At 56.4% G+C, this 18,264-nt stretch overlaps 2 protein-coding genes across 7 annotated transcripts in view; one reads left to right on the top strand and one right to left on the bottom strand.

Moving 5' to 3' along the window:
• Positions 1-4,395, top strand: part of PSAP (prosaposin) — a 33,393-nt gene extending 28,998 nt beyond the window's left edge. Inside the window, exons 9-14 of the mRNA XM_061405816.1 lie at positions 699-794; positions 1,121-1,307; positions 1,394-1,551; positions 1,871-1,951; positions 2,241-2,348; positions 3,316-4,395. Of these exons, the coding sequence (XP_061261800.1) occupies positions 699-794; positions 1,121-1,307; positions 1,394-1,551; positions 1,871-1,951; positions 2,241-2,348; positions 3,316-3,351 (666 nt within the window). The 3' untranslated portion in view covers positions 3,352-4,395. The remainder of the gene's footprint in view (positions 1-698; positions 795-1,120; positions 1,308-1,393; positions 1,552-1,870; positions 1,952-2,240; positions 2,349-3,315) is intronic.
• A 249-nt stretch (positions 4,396-4,644) lies between these two features.
• Positions 4,645-18,264, bottom strand: part of LOC133240634 (cadherin-23) — an 82,224-nt gene continuing 68,604 nt past the window's right edge. For 2 of the 6 annotated variants that reach the window (XM_061405788.1, XM_061405785.1), the window contains 18 exons: positions 17,257-17,376; positions 15,373-15,550; positions 15,025-15,236; positions 12,720-12,911; positions 12,436-12,549; positions 11,650-11,779; positions 11,300-11,551; positions 11,059-11,220; positions 9,363-9,619; positions 8,924-9,021; positions 8,388-8,508; positions 8,225-8,304; positions 8,053-8,093; positions 7,842-7,902; positions 7,233-7,362; positions 6,983-7,105; positions 6,504-6,608; positions 4,645-5,707 (listed from right to left, as the gene is read on the bottom strand). In XM_061405788.1, the coding sequence (XP_061261772.1) occupies positions 5,381-5,707; positions 6,504-6,608; positions 6,983-7,105; positions 7,233-7,362; positions 7,842-7,902; positions 8,053-8,093; positions 8,225-8,304; positions 8,388-8,508; positions 8,924-9,021; positions 9,363-9,619; positions 11,059-11,220; positions 11,300-11,551; positions 11,650-11,779; positions 12,436-12,549; positions 12,720-12,911; positions 15,025-15,236; positions 15,373-15,550; positions 17,257-17,376 (2,703 nt within the window). In that variant the 3' untranslated portion in view covers positions 4,645-5,380. Of the gene's footprint in view, positions 5,708-5,803; positions 5,869-6,503; positions 6,609-6,982; positions 7,106-7,232; positions 7,363-7,841; positions 7,903-8,052; positions 8,094-8,224; positions 8,305-8,387; positions 8,509-8,923; positions 9,022-9,362; positions 9,620-11,058; positions 11,221-11,299; positions 11,552-11,649; positions 11,780-12,435; positions 12,550-12,719; positions 12,912-15,024; positions 15,237-15,372; positions 15,551-17,256; positions 17,377-18,264 lie in introns of those variants that run through there. The other 4 variants (XM_061405786.1, XM_061405791.1, XM_061405787.1 and 1 more) reach the window with 3 other exon arrangements.

The following is an 18,264-nucleotide window of genomic DNA, read 5'->3' as shown; positions in this document are numbered from 1 at the left end:
GTCCATATGCTCAGAGGCTGTGGCCCATCTCGCTGACTGCATTAGTGGCCAAAGTGGAGAAGTATAGCTTGTACTCTTAGGCGTGTGTGGTACTTAAAATTAAAAACAAAATTTAGTTCCTTGGTTACGCTGGCCACATTTCAGGTGCTCTGTAGACACACATGGCCAGTGGCTGCTGTACTGGATGGTACAACTAGAGAAGGTTGTCATGGAAAGTTCTGTTCAGCATTGTTTTATCAAAGATAGGCTCTAGAAAAGCAATCTCAGGTGCTGAGACTTGAAAGTCAGGAGACGATCTCAGATGGGTTTAAAACTGTCTTCTAAATAGTAAAATACTGGGTCCTCTGTTCTACTGCCTCCTTCATCTCCCCAGAATGAATGCTGAATGATGAGGTGACTGGAACCAAACAGATGTTGAATGGACAGCTCTCTAGGGTTGGGGGACAGTTACTGCTTCTCGTCCTCGTTTTGGGCGGGAGGTGGAGCATTAGGGAAAGGGCCAGGTTTCCCACTGTACAGGAATCGCAGGGCCCAGGGCTCAGACACGAGGAAGAAGCCCCGCCCTGTTTGGAAAGCAGCAGAAAGTGGCTTCTGGGCGACGCTAGCCCATCCTGGCCTCGGCCCCCTTTTAGAGGAGCAGGACCAGGGGGCGAGGCGAGGCTCTTGGTGGCAGTGTTCTTCTCCTGCCCTTTTAACAGAAGGACCCAGCCCCTGCAAAGGCTGACATTTACTGCGAGGTGTGCGAGTTTGTGGTGAAGGAGGTGGCCAAGCTGATTGACAACAACAGGACGGAGGTACGTGGATCTGGGGGCGTCTGCCGTGGCAGAGGGACAGCTCTCCTGGCCCTGGAGCCAGAACGGCCTTGTGGGAGGACCAGCAGAAGACCAGGGCTTGGCCCTGGCGGGTGAGGGACAGCAGCCTGGAGGTTGGAACACCCACTCCCCACCAGCAGGTCCCTCTGGGCTGGGGCTGGAGGAGGCACCTGCCCTGCTCTGAGCTCTAACCTTTGGGGGACAGCACCTTGCTTGTTGGCTGGTTTCCTGGTCCCATCAGCATTTTCAGAGTCTCTTCACCTCCATGCGGCCTCCCATCTTCTCACTGAGCCTCTCTCGTGTCTCAGGAAGAAATACTTCACGCGCTGGACAAAGTGTGCTCGAAGCTGCCCACATCCTTAGCTGAGCAGTGCCAGGAGGTGGTGGACACCTACGGCAGCTCCATCCTGTCTATCCTTCTGGACGAGGCGAGCCCCGAGCTGGTGTGCAGCATGCTCCACCTCTGCTCCAGCCGGGGGCTGCCGGCAGCGACGGGTGAGCTCCGGGGTGGTTGGGGCTGGCTGGCCCCTCCTGGGTGAGGCGGGGCCTCGCCGCCTCTGAGCCTGGGCTCTCTCGTGTAGTCCGTGTGATGCCGAGGAAGGACGGTGGCTTCTGCGAGGTGTGCAAGAAGCTGGTGGGCTATTTGGACCGGAACCTGGAGAAGAACAGCACCAAGGAGCAGATCCTGGCTGCCCTCGAGAAAGGCTGCAGCTTCCTGCCGGACCAGTACCGGAAGCAGGTATGCCGTGGGCTGCTTTCGGCCCAAATGTCAGCACCTGCTCGGGGAGTGTAGGCGCTGGGCACTCATCGACTGTGCCTCTGGGTGAAGTTTGCCATTTCTGCCTCTGGCGTGGAGTCCACGGGGATTTTCTTAGAGGTGCCCTGTTGGCCCCAGTGGAGCCACCGGGAGGAAAATGAGCAGGTGTGGGTCGGTAGTTCACCTGGGCAGGGAGGCTGGCAGGGCCAGGAGTTCTGGCAGAAGAGCCTGTCGAGCACCCGCCTTGTCTGCCCGCGCTCTGCTTGCACTCACCCAGACCGCGCTGCTGTTTCTCTGACAGTGTGACCAGTTTGTGACGGAGTATGAGCCAGTGCTGATAGAAATCCTGGTGGAGGTGATGGACCCTTCCTTCGTGTGCTTGGTAAGCCGTGTGCTAGGCTGGTAGTTTCCTGGGCCGTGCCGCCTGGCAGGGGAGTGCTGTGTGGACCCTGGAAGGGTTCCTCTCAGATCTGGGGCTGGAGGCAGAGTCTGGGGACAGTGTGTGAGAGAACCAGGCTTCCAGGCCCCACCACTTGACCGAGCAACCTTGCCTTTTTGGGAAAGTGCTTATTAGAGCTCTGATTCTAGCTGCTTCTAGCAGCTGATAATCTCAGTTTTGAAAAGGGTTAGGTGAGCAGACCTAATACTTTCTGCTCCTCTTGACCATATAGAAGATTGGAGCCTGCCCAGCAGCCCACAAGCCGCTTTTGGGAGCTGAGAAGTGTGTCTGGGGCCCGAGCTACTGGTGCCAGAACATGGAGTCGGCAGCCCTGTGCAACGTGAGTGACTGCTCTGTGGGCCCGCCTGCCAGGCCCATGCCTGTGCTCTGGCGGAGTGTGTGACGCCGAGGAGAGGGAGGCTCAGCTCTCTTTGTCTTCGGGTTAGGATGGGGGCGTGTGGTCACCAGCAAAAGCAGGGCTCCCTGCGCTCTCGTCTCAGGGGTGCTGGGTGGCAGGGGATGCTCTCCAGTGTACTTTGCTCCTGCTTTCTTGCTTCTGCCTTTGGTTCACTTGTGACAGGGTCAGGTTCATAGGAAGTCAGTCACCCGAGGGATTGCACAAGGCCTGTTGGATTCTTGCACAAGGCCTCTTGTCCCTTGGCTCCCTCTTGCCCTGACTGGAGCCTGGCCTGGTTCTTCACCAGGGCCTGGCAGAGCTCTCCTCGAGCCACCCTGGGCGCTGGCTCCCAGCTGGGCGGCCACTCCTGGGTGACCTGTGCTGCTTTCCTGGGTGGAGACGTGTGTCTCAACTTCTGTTACCTGGTGTTGCTTTGCGCAACTTTCTCTTCCTTGTGCGGATTCTTTCAGTGAGCCAGTGTTGAGGGTGTGAGGCCCCCCCACCTCAAGCCCTTTGCCCCAGTACCCTGCCCTGCAGCACAGTCCATGGTGGAGTGGGATCCCCCGCTTTCCTGGGTACTTGGGCCAGTTCTGAGCTGGTATGAGCAGCTGAGTGTTAGCTGAGGAGTTTTGCCTTGGGGCCCTCTCTACAATCAGAGGGAGGGTCCTGGCCCTACCTGCAGGGTGCTGTTCACCCACTGCTCTGGACTCTTGCCTTACGAGTCTTAGAACGCCACCACATACTATGCCTGGGTTTAAGGGAGATAATGGCCTGGGTTTTCAGCATGTGTGCCCTCCGGCTGATCTGGGCCAGGGTGTCGGGTCCTCTTTCTGGGTGCAGGCTCATGTGCTAAGGGGCTCGCGGTGGAGTGTGTCACCTGCAGACTAAACTGTCCCTTCTCTCCTGTCAGGCCGTCGAGCACTGCAAGCGTCACGTGTGGAACTAGAGGCACGTTCCATCCTGGAGAAGCTGCAGTGTCTTTTCCTGCTCGTGTGTCTGGGGGAACGAACACAGATCTGTTGACTTTGTTATAGAAATAGGACCCCTCTCCCTCAGTCCCTTTCTTCTCCCCCTCGTTGTGGCGTTGCTGTCAGTGGCATGCTGACGTCGTTGCTTTGGTGTCCCTTTCTCTGCTAGACAGATGCCGACATGCGTACACTGGAGGTCTTCTGAGTCTGTCCTGAGTCTGTCCCTGCGTGTGGTTATGTGGAGGAGAGGGGGCTCTGGCTGGGACGTGAGCCGGAGCCTCCGGACGGAGGTGGCCCGTCCTCCTGGCTGGGCTTTGGGTGCTGGGGCCTCTGCCTGCTCTAACGAAGGAGTCGAGTCACCACCCCCTTTTGCGGGCCTGCTGACTGCAAAACAAAGGCAGTTTTATATGACTGATGGGAGACTTAGAATAATGAGGCTTTTTAAACAATGCGGTTCTCACTGTAACAGAGCTGGGGGGGTGGGACGGGGCTCGCTACCCCTGGGTCAACCTTCAGTTCGGCTTTCTTGTCTTTCCTGATGGATGTGGTTTTGGAGTTCTTTGGTTCTGGGTGGGAGGGGAAAAAACCAGTTCAGCTGAACGCGCCCTGCTAGCTCTCTGTGGAGGGCCTGTGGCTGCCTGTGTGTGTGTGTGTGTGTGGGCCCTCGTGGCGCCTCCTGCCTGCTCGTGCCCACCCTGGTGCCCAGCGCCAGCACTGCTCTGGGCAGGACGGCCCCTCCCCTCCGACCCCCTCTTATAGATGTTCTTTTTGACCTGCCAATAAATGTGGATGGCAAGCTCCTAAGCCTCTGGCTTCCAGGTAGAAAAGGTCTGCTGGGTGTGCCGTCCCAGGGCCTCGGCTGCCGCCCTGCCTCCTCCTCTCCCGTTTGGCTGCTTCTGTTCCACTTCCGGTTGCCAGGAGAGAGAGCAAGACATGCGGTTGCTATTAAATGAACTTAATGATTTTTTGGTTTGTTTTGCACTAGAATTTCTGTGATTTAACAATAAAGTCTGTCAACCACAGCCTGAGTGTGTGTGATACCTCAGCCAGAAGAGTTTGGCTTCTGAAGGGCTCTTGAGGCTGTGAGCTGTAAGTGCCCAGCAGTCCTCAGGCCCCATTTGGCCACAGGAATGAAGTCCCATCTCTCGTTCTCCGTGGCAGCCAGTGGTCAGGGAGTGCCCCCGAAGATGGGTCCAGCTCTGGCCCGTGCTCACCCCCACCGCCCCCCTGCCCAGCCCAGCCCCACAGGTAAGTTTACCAGAGTGACATGCTGGTTCCTTATGAGTTGCTTTTCTTTTTAAAATTCAGACCATTCCAGAGACGTTCAGTGCGTACCAAGTGAACAAAACCAAGGGTAAAATATTGAGGGAATAACTTAGTTTAAAAGGGGGATACACACGAACATTCTACATTCAGAACCCAAGGGGAACATCAGTCGTTTTCTCTCTCTGAGCCGGGAACGTCTGGGAAGCCAGTGAAATGGAGCGGGTGCTCTTTGCTGACATTGACTGTGTCCGTGTGGCGAGACAGGAAGGACTCACTCACTGCCCCGCCTGCATGTCCAGTCAGGGCTGTGGCAGAAATGTGCTGGGGCTTGAGCTGGAGTCCAAGAGTCAAGGCCAGGCCGGGCATGCCTGCCCTGGGCTCCCGTGCAGTGGGCTAGGGTTGGGGGGACAGGGCCGGCTTGGCCTCTTTCAGCTCAGCCTGGGCTGAGTTGGACCTCAGATTCCTGGAGTCTCGGTGACCCTCCTTACCTCGTCCCTAGATGCTTACCATTTGTTTGGTTTTCTTAGAAAAATAACATTTTATGAAGGTAGAGATCAGATGCTGAATGAGCGTCCGGCAGAAGTGGAATCTGGGCAGCTGAGGCAGGCCCTGTTGCTGGGCCAGCCCCAGGTTGTGTGCCCAGAGCTGCCCCCGGAGGGGCCCACACCCCGGAGGTCCTGCCCCTGCTCTGGCGCCTGGAGGGGCTGGGCTGCTCATACCAGGTGGGCTCCCCCCATCGAGTCACAGCTCCGTGATCTCCAGGGGGCTCTCCATGATCACGTCGCGAAGCTTATGCAGGGGTGTGGATTTGGCAGACTCTGTGCGGGCGTTGCGCTCAAAGGCGCTGGCCTCGGCCGTTGTCAGCGTCTCCAGCGAGCGGCCCAGGCCCTTCTGGTCATCCTCGGGCAGGCTGTTGAGGTCAGTGGCCAGCAGCGTGCCCGTGCTCCCGTGCATCACATGGATCCCGTCTGGCCCTCTGAGCTCGGTAGGCGGCTTGTGGCAGAAACGCAGGCTGCCCTGGCCGGGGCTGCGCTCCCCTGGCTCCTCTTCCAGCTCGGTCTGGATCAGCTGCAAGAGGCCAGGACCCCCACATGCTCAGGGCCTGCCCCTGCGCAGGTCAATGGCCCCAGAGTCCCACCTGCTACAGGCTTGTTTTCTCCTTACTGCACACAAGGAACCCTGGGCTTGTGTCTCAGAAGCCTGCGCAGCCTGTGACCGTGTTGCTCAAACTGGGTACAAAGGAGAACCATTATTATGTCTGGTGCTACAGGTGTGTTTCTGCAGAGCATGGGGTTCCTATGAGAATCTGTGTAAGTTCCTGTATTCACTCTGAGATCTACGAAGATCCTGTGACTGCAACTGTGGAACCTGGACTTGCTACCGGGCTGGCCTCAAGCAGGATCAGCTCTCACTGTGGCAGGTGGGAAGTGTCCACAGTGGAAGCTGGAGGGGACTGATAAGGTCGAGCAGAGTCTCAAGAATGGTGCTTCTGTCCTGTGTGGAGCTTTTCAGTTTTCATCTATGGCAGTGGGGAATATTGGCCCAGCTGGAGATCTGAATTTTTTAGATAAAGTCTGACTGTTTAAAGTGATTGACGTGGCACTGCAGTCAGTTTCTAAAAATGACATGATCTCTCAAAGATACCTTCTTGGGGGTTTCTCAGTTCTGAGAAACACTGCCTCAGCACCCACCCATCCCTGAGAAAGCCCACTGCAGAGTCCAGAGAGCAGAGCCCAACTGACTCTCTGGACCTCCACCCACTGCAGTCCTGGGTCCCGGCTGCATCTCAGAGACTCGGAGGAGGATGGGAGAGGGAGAGAGCACCCCCAGGGCTGGGGCACAGCACACAGCTCCCACCCGCTACCTCGGAGATGGAGGAGTGGCTGGAGGAGGCTTTTTGCACCATCCGCTGTGCAAAGAGCTTTTTGAGCCGCAGGTAATCCTCCAGGACCACCTTCAGCAGCGAGCCCTGGGGGAGGGAGAGGGTTAACCCCCACCAAGGCCCTCCCTTTCCTGCCCCACCCCCCACTCTCCCCTAACAGGTGAGGGTAATGGAAGGTGACTCTGGGCATCTGATCCTAGGGTAGAGGGTGGGAGCAGAGCCTGCTGACAGCAGCCAGCCAGACCCATGTCGCCGGAGTCCTGGCCTTGAGGCCACTCAGGCTGAAGCAGCTCATCAGCCCAGGGCCACTCTCTGTTCTGGCCCCCCAGAGGGCAGGTCTAGCTGAGGCCCTAGAGGTGGAGGAAGCTGTTTCCCAGGACCCTCCCCTGTCCCTGCATCCTCTGGAGTAAGTCCAAGCCCAGCCAGGGGTCTGGGTGCAGGAGCCTGCCAGGACAACTCACCTTGATGGGCCCCTCCCGGATGATCTGGCCCAGCTTGGCAATGTTATCATACTCCTGGATAGCAGCCCGCAGGTACCGGTCATCGTCAGGCTTGACCGCTGCTGGTTCACGCCCGAAAGTTCCCTGGGGAGAGGAGGTGTTGGCTGGAGCAGAGGTGGACGGCGCGCACACACGTGTACACACAGGCACACACGTGTACACACGTGCATGTCCCGCATGGCTGTCCCCGCCCGCTCTGGCCCAGGCTCACATGGGTGCGGGTGGGGCTGTTCCACAGGTCAGCAACCTCACTCAGGTTCTCCGGCAGGTCATCCTCGTGCTCAGCCTGGGCGGCCAGCTCCAGGTTTCGGCAGAAAGGATCCAGCCACACAGGGTTGGCCCTGCAGATGGAGTGAGGTTGGGGGAAGGCTGAGAAAGGAAGGCTGGAGTGGACAGACACTTCTGATGCCTTTGAGGGAAATGGGCCCGCACTGTTTCTTTGGCCGTACCTGGCACAGGACTGGGGGTTGAGGGTGGTAAAAAACGCCCCTTGCCTGTGGCACCTGTGGGTGATCCTCCCCTCAAAGATCCCACAAGAACCAGGACAAATCCCCATCTGGATCAGCTTTGGTGCGGAGGCCGCCCCTTGCACCTGGTGCCCAAAACCGATGTCTCCCTGGAACTTGCAGCCCAATCAGGTTGGGGAGCCCAAGTCAGGGTGGAGAGAGGGTGTTTGGGCCAGCAGGGGGCACCCACACCCCAGGTTTCAGCCAGTCCATGATGCCCTCAGGGCCTGAGAGGCAGTAGGGACTTTACCCCAGCTTGGTCCAGGGTGTGTCTCCCTACAGTGCACCCAGCAGGGTTCAGGGACCCCACTCACCCATCGAAGGAATACTTGTTGGTGTTGGGCATGTCCATGATGTCAATGAAGCCACGATTCCCTGTAGGAGAAGGGTTGGGGTGTGGGGTAGAGGGGTACACCCTGCTGGGGCTGGGGAGCTGGGCCTGAGCCAGCCCTGTGAGGCCCTGGCGGTCACTCTAGGGCCTCAGGGGCCCCTCCCATCTCCCCACCCATCACAGCCCTGTCTTACCTGCGGAGCCAGCCACGATGGCTTTGAGCTTCCTCTTGTGTCTAGAAAGAAGCAGAAGGGCTGGTGAAGGAGGCTGGGGCTGGACTGGCACCTTAGGGCCTAATGGCCCTGCCTGCCTCCGTGACTGTCCGCAGTCAGCCTGTCTCAGGGCAGGGCAGTAGGGGTCACTCACACGGTCCTGTAGTACCAGTTCATGAGGATGAAGAGCATGGCAGCCAGGAAGAGGAGAATGGCCAGGACAATGATCGCCATCTAGGGGAGCAGGGCCGGGCCTGAGTGGGTGGGAGCACCCAGGGCAGCATGGGGCCTGGGGGGGTGGGTGTCACCAGGGGTACCTGCAGGGCGGACATGTCATCGGGCGGGCGGACAGAGATGGCGGGCTGCACGTCCAGGACATTGTAGTTCCGGAACAGATTCCTCAGTTGCTCCTTGTTTTCGTCGATCATCTGGATCACCCTGGGCGAGGGGGCAGAGGCCTCAGCCATTCCTCAAGAGCTCGTCCCACTCAGGCCAGTCTGCCCCCAAATTCACCCCCCCCCCCCCACCAAGCCTTGTGAGGTTCAGGCCCCCTCAGCTCAGATAACCTTGTATCTTACAGCTTCACCATCCCTTCACATAAGATCCTATTTGATCCTCACAATTGCTGTAATAGTCCCATTTCACGCATGGGAAGAGTAAGGCTCAGGGTAGATCTCTCTGTTCACACACCTTCTCTCTACCTGCCCTGCCCACCCCTGGGTGAGAGCCCCCCATTACAGCAGCCATGATGGTGTTACCCTGCTCCCCAACTCCAGGGTCGGGGAAGGCTGACAGACCCAACTCCAGGGCAGGGGGCGGGCAGACAGACAGCTGAGCACAGATGCACACCCACCGGTCCACATCCAGGATGCGGTTGGTGTCGCGGTTCACCACGTGGATGAGCAGCTCCGTCTGTGCAAAGTTCACCCGGCCCTTCTTGTCCACGTGGAACTGGGTGAGAAGGGCATCATGGGAGGCGTGGCAGGACAAGGCGTGGGAGGGGCAGGCCTCTTCCAGCAGCCCCTCCTGCCCTGCCAAAACCCCAGCACTACTGAATGCCCCCCAAGGGTCAACTTCAAGGCTGACCACTGAACTGCACTGGGCCAGACAGTTATCAGCCCCATTTTATAGAGGAGGAAACTGACGCCCAGAGACCTGGAAGGACCATGCTCAGGCAGCTAAGAAGTGACTGATCCCTTTCATGCACCCTGATCTCTGCACTGCTCTGTCCCTGTCCTGGCCCCTCTTCTTGCTCCAGTGCCCCTAGACCCAGGGCAGGTTCCTCAGGGTACCTGAACGTCATCGGTGTTGACGATAGCACCGGTGATGTTGGACAGCAGGCGGATGAACTCCTCCTCAAAGCCACGCACGCGGTCGGGGATCTCGTTAATGACAATCTTGACCCGCTGGTCGTCCCTCAGGATGTAGATGCTGATGACAGCTGTGTCATTGTGGCCAGCCAGGTCCCGGGCCATGATGTCCACCACAAAGTAACCAGGGCTGTAGGCCATGAAGAGGTCGAAGGTGCGCAGGATGCCATCCACACTCCCTGCAGGGAGAGCCCATGGCTGGTGCACTTTCTCTAGAGAATTCTGCTGCTGCTGCTGCTGCTAAGCCGCTTCAGTCGTGTCCGACTCTGTGCGACCCCAAAGATGGCAGCCCACCAGGCTCCCCGTCCCTGGGATTCTCCAGGCAAGAACACTGGAGCGGGTTGCCATTTCCTTCTCCAATGCATGAAAGTGAAAAAATAAAGTGAAGTCGCTCAGTCGTGTCCGACTCCTAGTGACCCCATGGACTGCAGCCCACCAAGCCCCTCTGTCCATGGGATTTTCCAGGCAAGAGTACTGGAGTGGGGTGCCTTCGCCTTCTCCACTAGAGAATTCTAAGTTTTATTTAAACACGTGGCATACTAAAAATACAACTTGGGCTGCACTGGCCCAAGGATGACAAGCTGGACCCTGCCATCCCACGCTGGGAGGCTGCGGAGCACTTCTGAGCACCCCCCGTGTCTGTTTCTCACATGTAACACATGCGCCTTGGAATTTCACAACCACAGCAGAGAGATGACCGGCGGTGGTATGGCACAGTCTTCTCTTAAAAGACTGGATTCAGAGACTTAGATCTGGGTTCAACATCTGCCACTTTGTAGCTTTGTGACCTGTAGCAAGCTGCTTATTAGTTTAAGAGCAGTGGGAAGTTGGAGGACAAAGCGATGGTTGTCTGGTGGTGTGGCTGGAGGTGGCGGCACGTGAACCAGACTTTAGAGGGTGGTGAGGGGAGCATTCTGAAGGCGGAGATGAAGGTCAGGATGGTGTTACAGGAAGTGAACACAAAGGGATCCAAGGCCCGGGGAGGATGGTGTGAAGCAGGCTGAAGGAATAGTGAGTAGTTCAGCCTGAGTGGGACCCATGCCTGTAAGGGTAAAATAAGGGCTGTGGAACCAGCAAGCGGGATTAGAAGGAAGAGCTGATGGGTCTAGAAAGCCAGGCCAAAGAACCTGAATTGATTGCTGTGGGCAGTGAAGGGCAGGGAAGTGGCTGGAGGTTAGATTGGGACACCCACTGGGACACCTTCTAGAACCTAACCCAGAGATGCTCAGCTCTCCACACAGGCAGATGCACAAGCAACCATGCATACTTTTAGGGTGAAGTGTGCTTTTTGAATTCTGGCTCCCCAGTGCCTACCTAGTACAATGCCTGACACAGGGGAGGGTGAGGTGCACAAGTGGAAAGAGGAGGATATATGGAAAGGAGAATGGGGAGATGGATGGGCAGACGAATGCATGGACGCATGGGTGGACGGATGGATGGATGAGGAGATGGGAAGAAGAGAAGAAAGTGGGTGGGTAGATACAGAGATGGATAGGTGGATGGCCGGATGGGTCAACAGAAGGACTGATGTGGCTGACTGGCCACCTATACCTTGTGGGACCCCCATAGACCCTATTTCGTCCAGACCTATACTCCATGAAGTGGCTGGAGCCCCTACCCATTGTGAAGACCTGGCCCACGTCCTCAGAGTCATTGGCCAGGGCCTGGAAGTAGTGGATGGCCAGGATGCTATAGAAGACAAGGCTGTTGTTGCCAATGTCTGCGTCCAGGGCCAGCACCTGGATCAACTCTGAGCCCACTTTGGCGTCGGTGGCCACTCCTGCAGGAATAGGCAGACGAGTGTAAGTGGCAGAGGAGAGGCCACCCCACACCCCAGGCCCAGGCTCTGGTCCCTGCACCTGCAGTGTACTCAGCCTTGGTGAAGCGTGGCGGCTGATCGTTGATGTCCTCCAGCACGACACGCACTTCCTGCAGAGTGAGGTCAGTGACCAGGTCAAGGGCTGGGGAGGGCCTGCGGGGAGGTGTCCAGCTGCGATTGCTTGAGGCCTTGACGATGAAGGAGAAGACAGCTTCGCGCTCCCTGTCCAGGTCCCTCAGCACCAGCAGACGCCCGTCAGGCTGCAGCTGGAAATTCTTCTCTTCATTGCCGACTGAAGGGGACCGTGGCACAGCATGAGGGGCCGGGAGGGGGCACATGTGGGTCATTTCCAGCCCCAGCGTAGGGAGGCACCACCCTGCCAGGCCCCACCTGCAATGAAGTAGTACACGATGGCGTTGGAGCCCTCGTCTGCATCCACAGCGCCTGTCACATTGCCCACAAGGGTGCCACGTGGTGAGTGCTCGGGCACCGTCAGCAACTGGTACTGGGGGCTGCCTTTCTGCAGAGGGAGAGGGAGGTCATGGGACGCTAAGGGAAGGCCTGAGCCTCTGCTCCTGCCAGAGGGCACTGGGCAGTGCCTTTGTGGGTGCTGAGGGAATTTCCTGCCCAGGCCTAGAGAAACTGCTGTAACCTTAAGGGAGCAAGCGTTGGGCTGGAGAGACCCCTGCTCTGCCCTGAGGGAGTGTCACCCACGACTTCCTCCAGGAGGGCAGGGCTGGCTGGGCACATTCTCCAAGGTCTCCTAGGACCTGATGGGTGTTTGAACAAGGGGGGCTGCATGTGCACACATACACACTCTCACACACACACATACATGGAGTCTCCAGGAAACATCACGCCCTGTGTGCACACAAGATGAGAAAACTGCCAAGTTAGAGAGTCTGAGTCCACACGAAGAGGCTCAGCCCCAGCTCACTAGAGCAGAACTGACTTTCAGGCTCCTTTTGTGAGCGTGTATGCAGACACGGGAACGTCAGCTCCAGGAGTCAGGCATTTCTGTCTGCATTTTGACTGCTGGGTAGTGCCTTGACATAGTAGCTGTTCAGACAATATTTGTTCTCTGAAGTGCCGGGCAGTTTCCAAGTGTCCACGTGTGTCTACAGCACAGTGTGGACAGTGTGTGGTGTGACCGGCACAGGGGAGGGGTAGGCTCACTGGCGGCCTCACGAAGAGGGGTTCGTTGTCGTCGATGTCCTCCAGAGCCACCTGCAGCGGCTGCATGGTCTCATAAGGCACCGGCTGGCCCAAGTCACTGGCCACCAGGATGAGCTGGGGGAGGAGAAATGCCGTCAGAGCGGACGAAGGGCCCCAGGCAGGCATCCCCGGAGGACAAGTCACTACCCTCGCAGACATTCTAGGTGGGGACTAGCGGTCCTGCGCCCATAAGAAGGTCTCTTTCTCGGCCGGCCCCGCCCCCGCCCCGGGCCCCGCCCCCTTACGCTGTACACTGCCTGCTTCTCCCGGTCCAGGCGCTGCGCGGTCTGGATGAGGCCGCTGATTGGGTCGATGGTGAAGTACTCCCAGTCCCGGTTGCCTGTTGTCTTCAGGAAGCTGTAGCGCACGGCCCCATTGAGGCCCTCATCCTTGTCCGTGGCGTAGACCTCGTACACGTTGGAACGCAGTGGGATCTCCTGCAGGGGGTACAGAAAGAGGCATCCTGAGAGAATCCCAGCTCCCAGAGCAGAACATCCTTGCCACCTTTCAGCATTCCTAGGAAATGCCTGTCTGCTTAGCTGGACTCTCCTGGAGTCTGAGCACTTGCTAGAATGTTCCTTCACCCCCAACCCCAGCCAAGGCCACTGCCTACGGACAGTCCAGCCTTGGATCCACCATGTTCCAGACTTGGGGTGACCGCCCTTCCAGGGCTATCCCATCCCTCCATCCCACTGCATGCTGAGGTTTAGAAGACCCTGAGAACCACCCTCTGTTTCTAGGCCTACTACCCCAATCACAGGAGCTCTAGGTATCCCCAAAGAACACATCCATGCAATGGGGTCCCTGAAAATGGGGAGGGCATGCAGGGAGGGTGATTTGGTGGCTAGAGATTAGACATTTGGGTTCAAGTCTGTTACTAATTCACTCTGTGACCTGGCCACTTCTCTTCTCCGACCCTCAGGCTCCCAAGTCCCTTAAGTCTGAGCTATCAAAAAACCTAACAGACATCAACATTGGCCCATGAAAAGGTTGCCAAGGGCACAAGAAAAAGAACAAGATTTTGGCTTTCAGTTAAAAAAGCATCAGCTCAGCATGATTTCACTATCTCATTGATCACGACAATCAGAAACTCCAACTGGCAGTTACCTCTAATAGATTGAAAGTGGGATGACAGAGGTAATTACTTAACAAATGCTGGTTGTTCGAGAAACATGAATCTTTCAAATATGGACCCCTTGAAGGGAAAAAAAACCAAACTTAGTAAAAGGGGCCCTTTGGTGTGGAAAAGAACATGCTTAGTCGCTCAGTTGTGTCTGACTCTTCGTGAGTCCATGAACTGTAGTCCACCAGGCTCCTCTGTCCATGGGATTTTCTAGGCAAGAATACTGGAGTGGGTTGCCATTTCCTTCTCCAGGGGATCTTCCGCACCCAGGGATCGAACCTGGATCTCCTGCATTGCAGGCGGATTCTTTACCGTCCGAGCCACCAGGGAAGTTACAAAGAACTAGATTATTATTAATTTATACGCTGCCTCATTCTGTAAAGAAGATTTGAGGCAGTGGACAAGAATGTATAAACTATAATAAGGGTGAATGGGTTAAAAAAATCAGAATAGAGAAAAAAATGATTGGCAGGAAGATGGAAACAGAGGGATAGGAGGGAAGGTGTGTACACGAACATGTACATCAATCAAGGTGGGCTGACCACTCTGAGCTCTCTAGTGAACAAAGAAAAGAGGGTCACTGTATCACTGCAGTAGACACAGGTTAAAAAAAAAATCACAAGGTAAAGGTGTAGTGTTTCCTAGAGCTCAGCTCTGGGAGAAATTCATCGTGTGGGGCCTCAAATGAAACAGAGTGACAGCGAGGACTTAACACTAACATTCTGAGATGTGGAGAGATGCTGAGCCCACTGGCTCATTTTCATTTCGGGAGAAAAGAACAAGTGGGAGACACCCCAAGTATTCTTTCAAGCAGCATTTTGGGCTTTGGTGCTGAGAAGAAGGAGGGGGAGGGCAGGAGTCCTTCCCTATCTTTATAAGACATTTGAGAATAAGGCATGAAAGAAGAATTGGAAACAGACACTCAGCCACTTCCCCTTGTTTCTTATTTTGATGATCATCCTCAGGTCCCAGGCTGTCTCAAACACTGGTATCAGCAGGAACAAGAGACAGACAGGAGGGGCTGCGTGTTTATTTTGAGACAAGTATGGGGGAAGTGGCCTGTGGGGAAACTGTCCTTGGCAGACATTTAGGAGCGAGAGATGGGACACCTACTATTATTAGTCCCATTTTGCAGACGGAAAAAAAAAAGACTCAGAGAAGTCACTTGCTCAAGGTCATCTGGCTGGTAAGTGAGAGAGTCAGATGTGGGTCCAAGAGCTTTGGCTGGCACAGCCCTTCTTACTAACCGCTGTTCAGCTCTGCCCTGTGTGGCACTGAGCTGGCTGGCTCCCTACTCTGGCCTCAGTTTCCCTGCTTTCGCAGTGGGGGCCCCTTCAGCCTCAGGCTGCAGAATGACTGCAGAATACAGAAGTAGACTGGATCCAGGAAGGGGTGCAGGTGGCAGGAGGCCCCGGGGACAGCAGTACCTCTCTGATGTGGAGGACGGTGCCATTGGGTGGGCGCACAAAGACGGGGCGGTTGTCATTGACGTCGATGACCTCCACCAGGAGCATGGTGGTGCCCCAGAGCGGGGGCTGCCCGCCGTCTGTGGCTACTACGGTCAGGCTGAACCTCTCGTAGGACTGCAGTGGCCGCTTTGTGGTCACCAGGCCCGAGTCCATGTCCACGTGGAAGGCCTCTGGCAGGTGGGGTAGGAAAGCAGGGCATGGGTCTGGCTGAGATACCCTTCCCATCCCTCCTCCACCCCCGACCTTCTACCTGGCCTGGGGCTGCAGCCCCTAAAGCATCCTGGGAGCGGGGAGCAGGCTACGTACCCACGCCAGGGCCCTCAAGTGAGTAGGCCAACTCCGCATTGGAGCCCTCGTCCTGGTCGGTGGCCATCATGGTGATGACAGAGGTGCCTGCTGGCTCATTCTCGTACACGCTCGTGCTGAACTGGAGCTTGGAGAACTGTGGCCGGCAGTCGTTGACGTCTAACACCTGGATCACCACCTGGAGGGGGGTTGTGGTCAAAGGTCAGGAGCGTAGTGGGGTCTGCTTCAGGTGACCCGGTGAGACAAGAGACACAAGTAAGTGCCCACTGTTCAGTCTGACCTCAAAATATTTCCTTAAGCCCTTGAGCCTTGGTTTTCTTACGTGTATATTGGGGACAAGAAGATCTTACCTCTCAGGGCTTGTGAGGCGCACCTGTGACGGTGCATGCGCATTGCCTGGCCTGAATAAATGCTCAGCAGCTGGCACTGTGGTTACCAGGTGGTCTGGTGTCTGGGTCCTGCAGCGGGGACCCCTGCCCACCCACCTTCTACTCTGTCCTTCGTCCCTTCCTACAGTGGCCCCACACATCTGCCTCTGATCTCTGGACCTTAATGCGGGACTGTGCCGCCTACACTCCTGAGGGCCCCTCTTGCCTGGTGTTTGTGTCTGGCCTGGGACTTGGCTCTGTCTGCTGACCCCACAGCCCAGGGCAGGTCCTCTAGCTACACCAGGAGGCCTTTTTTTCCCCCCTGGCTGCTGTGGCTCTGCCTGACTGCATCTGTATCAGAGCTCTTCACAGCCTTGACACCAAGAACCTCTTTCAGTGCACAGAGTACTTTTCTACCTCCCGTCTCCTTGACTCAGTGCCCCTCTGGGAGGAAGGCCTCCCCAGGGCTGTCCCTGCCTCCCTTTCCCTGCATTGCTGACAGCAGAGGCTCAGAGAGGTTACACGCAGTGCGCTCAGCTAGTGTAGACTCCTGACTGCACATACTGTGTTCTCCCCACCACAGCGCCTAAGTGACAGGCGAGAACGACAGGATGTGTGAGTGCTCCCAGCCCTGCCCCCTATCTGCTAAGGAGAATTTTTCTTTGCCAACCCAGCTTCTTATCTCCCCACCTTTCAGGAGACTTTTCTTTGGATGGTTAGGTTACTACTGAGAAGTGGAAGAACTGAATACAGAAAGACAGGACTGGAAAGGCCAGAAAGAACAGAGAGAAAGAAAAGAAAGCAGAGTCTTGAGGAGGACTCTGGATCGAAATGGGGACAGAGCGAAGGTGGGATGCTGGCCTCCCCAGAGCAACTGTGTGGATGCTAGACCTGGCCTGGGAATGGGGTTATGAATTCGATTCCTCATTCCTGTTCTCTGAGACATGAAATAAATATAAATGCTTTATAATTATGTTTGGTTGCTGGACTGTGTTTCTTTCAATGGGACACCATGGAGACACTGGGCCATGTAGAGCCCAGGCTTTATCTGGTTTACACCCAGGTATGTGTGGGCTTCCCTAATGGCTCAGATGGTAACGAATTTGTCTGCAATGCAGGAGACCTGGGTTTGATTTCTGGGTCAGAAGATCCCCTGGAGGAGGAAATGGCAACCCACTCCAGTATTGTTGCCTGGAGAATCCCATGGATAGAGGAGCTTGGCAGGCTACAGTCCATGGGATCACAGAGTTGGAAATGACTGAGAAACTGACTCTTACTTGCATGTATGTTTAGCTGCCTTAGTAGGGCTCTGACACAGCAGTTTCTCCTGCAGAGCCCCTGTCTCCCTAAGCCACAGCCACTGTGAACCCCGGCGATGCTCCTGCTTCTCCCTCCCGCCACCACAGCTCTCAGGGGCCAAGGCGGCCCTGCTTCTGCCCTGCAGCACCCATCCTGTAAAGGCTTTGCCTGCTGCCTCCACAACCACATCCTTAGTGTCCACACCAAGGTCCCTCACCTGCACCGAATTTTCTCGACGGTTGCTGGCCACATCCCCAGGGTTGTCTTTGGCCAAGGCAGTCAGGATATAGTGGTCCTTCTTCTCCCGGTCCAGAGAGGACAGCACGTAGATGTCACCCTAGGAGAGGGAGGGTGGAGTCAGGTCCTTCATCAGTTTGGCAGATATTTATTGAGCATCTGCTAAGTGCCGACACTGTTCAGGGCTCTGGAGATACAGCACTGAAGAGACACCAGCCCCGGCCCCGTGGAGCTCTTGTCCTAGTGGCTCTTCTTGCCTTCACCACTCCAGAGTCTACCTGGAGGTGGGATAAACAGCCCAGGCTGGAGCTCACTACCTGGCCAGGTACCAGGTAATGCCCCACAAGTATTCACAGTCATAGCGCCAGGCTGGCAGTATGTCTTATTGTTCACACCGAGAGGAGGGAGAGAAACCCGGCTGAAAGGGCAGAGCGCAGGGGGATGTGGGAGGGCAGCGGGAGGGAAGGTCCAGCTTCAGCCTCACAAGTGGGGAAGGCTCTGCCTGGCCAGCCAGCCCCAGGCCACAGGGCTCTCTCCCTCCCTCCTTGTACTGAAACGGCACATTTGAACCAATTTGCCGACATTCAAAATCTTGAGCTTCTGCATTCCCACAAGTCTGAGACTCATGGGAACACGAGGGCTGAGTGGTGGGCACTTCTTCCCTCTCCCAGCACTGAGAGTAGGGCCATGTATACAGTAGGTGCTCAGCTACTGTGCTCACTGTCTACAGAGCTTCCTATGCCTCTCTTGGGCAGTTTCAAAAAGCAGACTCATGGACTTGAATCAAGTCTTCTAGTCTGGTGAAGACAAATCTCAGATTCTGTCCCACAAGAGGCAACTTCCAAAAGACTGCCCTACTTCCTTCCAGGTCTACTGGGACAGAAAGGCTGCAGTCTAAGGATATCTGGGACTCTGAGAACAGTGCTTGCCAACTTGACTGGAAGACTTCTGAGGCTACAGATGCCCAGGTGGCAGGACCCAGAAACAG

This window comes from Bos javanicus, chromosome 28, assembly GCF_032452875.1.
Source record: "Bos javanicus breed banteng chromosome 28, ARS-OSU_banteng_1.0, whole genome shotgun sequence".
In the NCBI taxonomy this organism is placed as follows: domain Eukaryota; kingdom Metazoa; phylum Chordata; class Mammalia; order Artiodactyla; family Bovidae; genus Bos; species Bos javanicus.
Note: the sequence above shows the minus strand (reverse complement) of the source record. Positions and strands in the feature narration are given on the sequence as shown.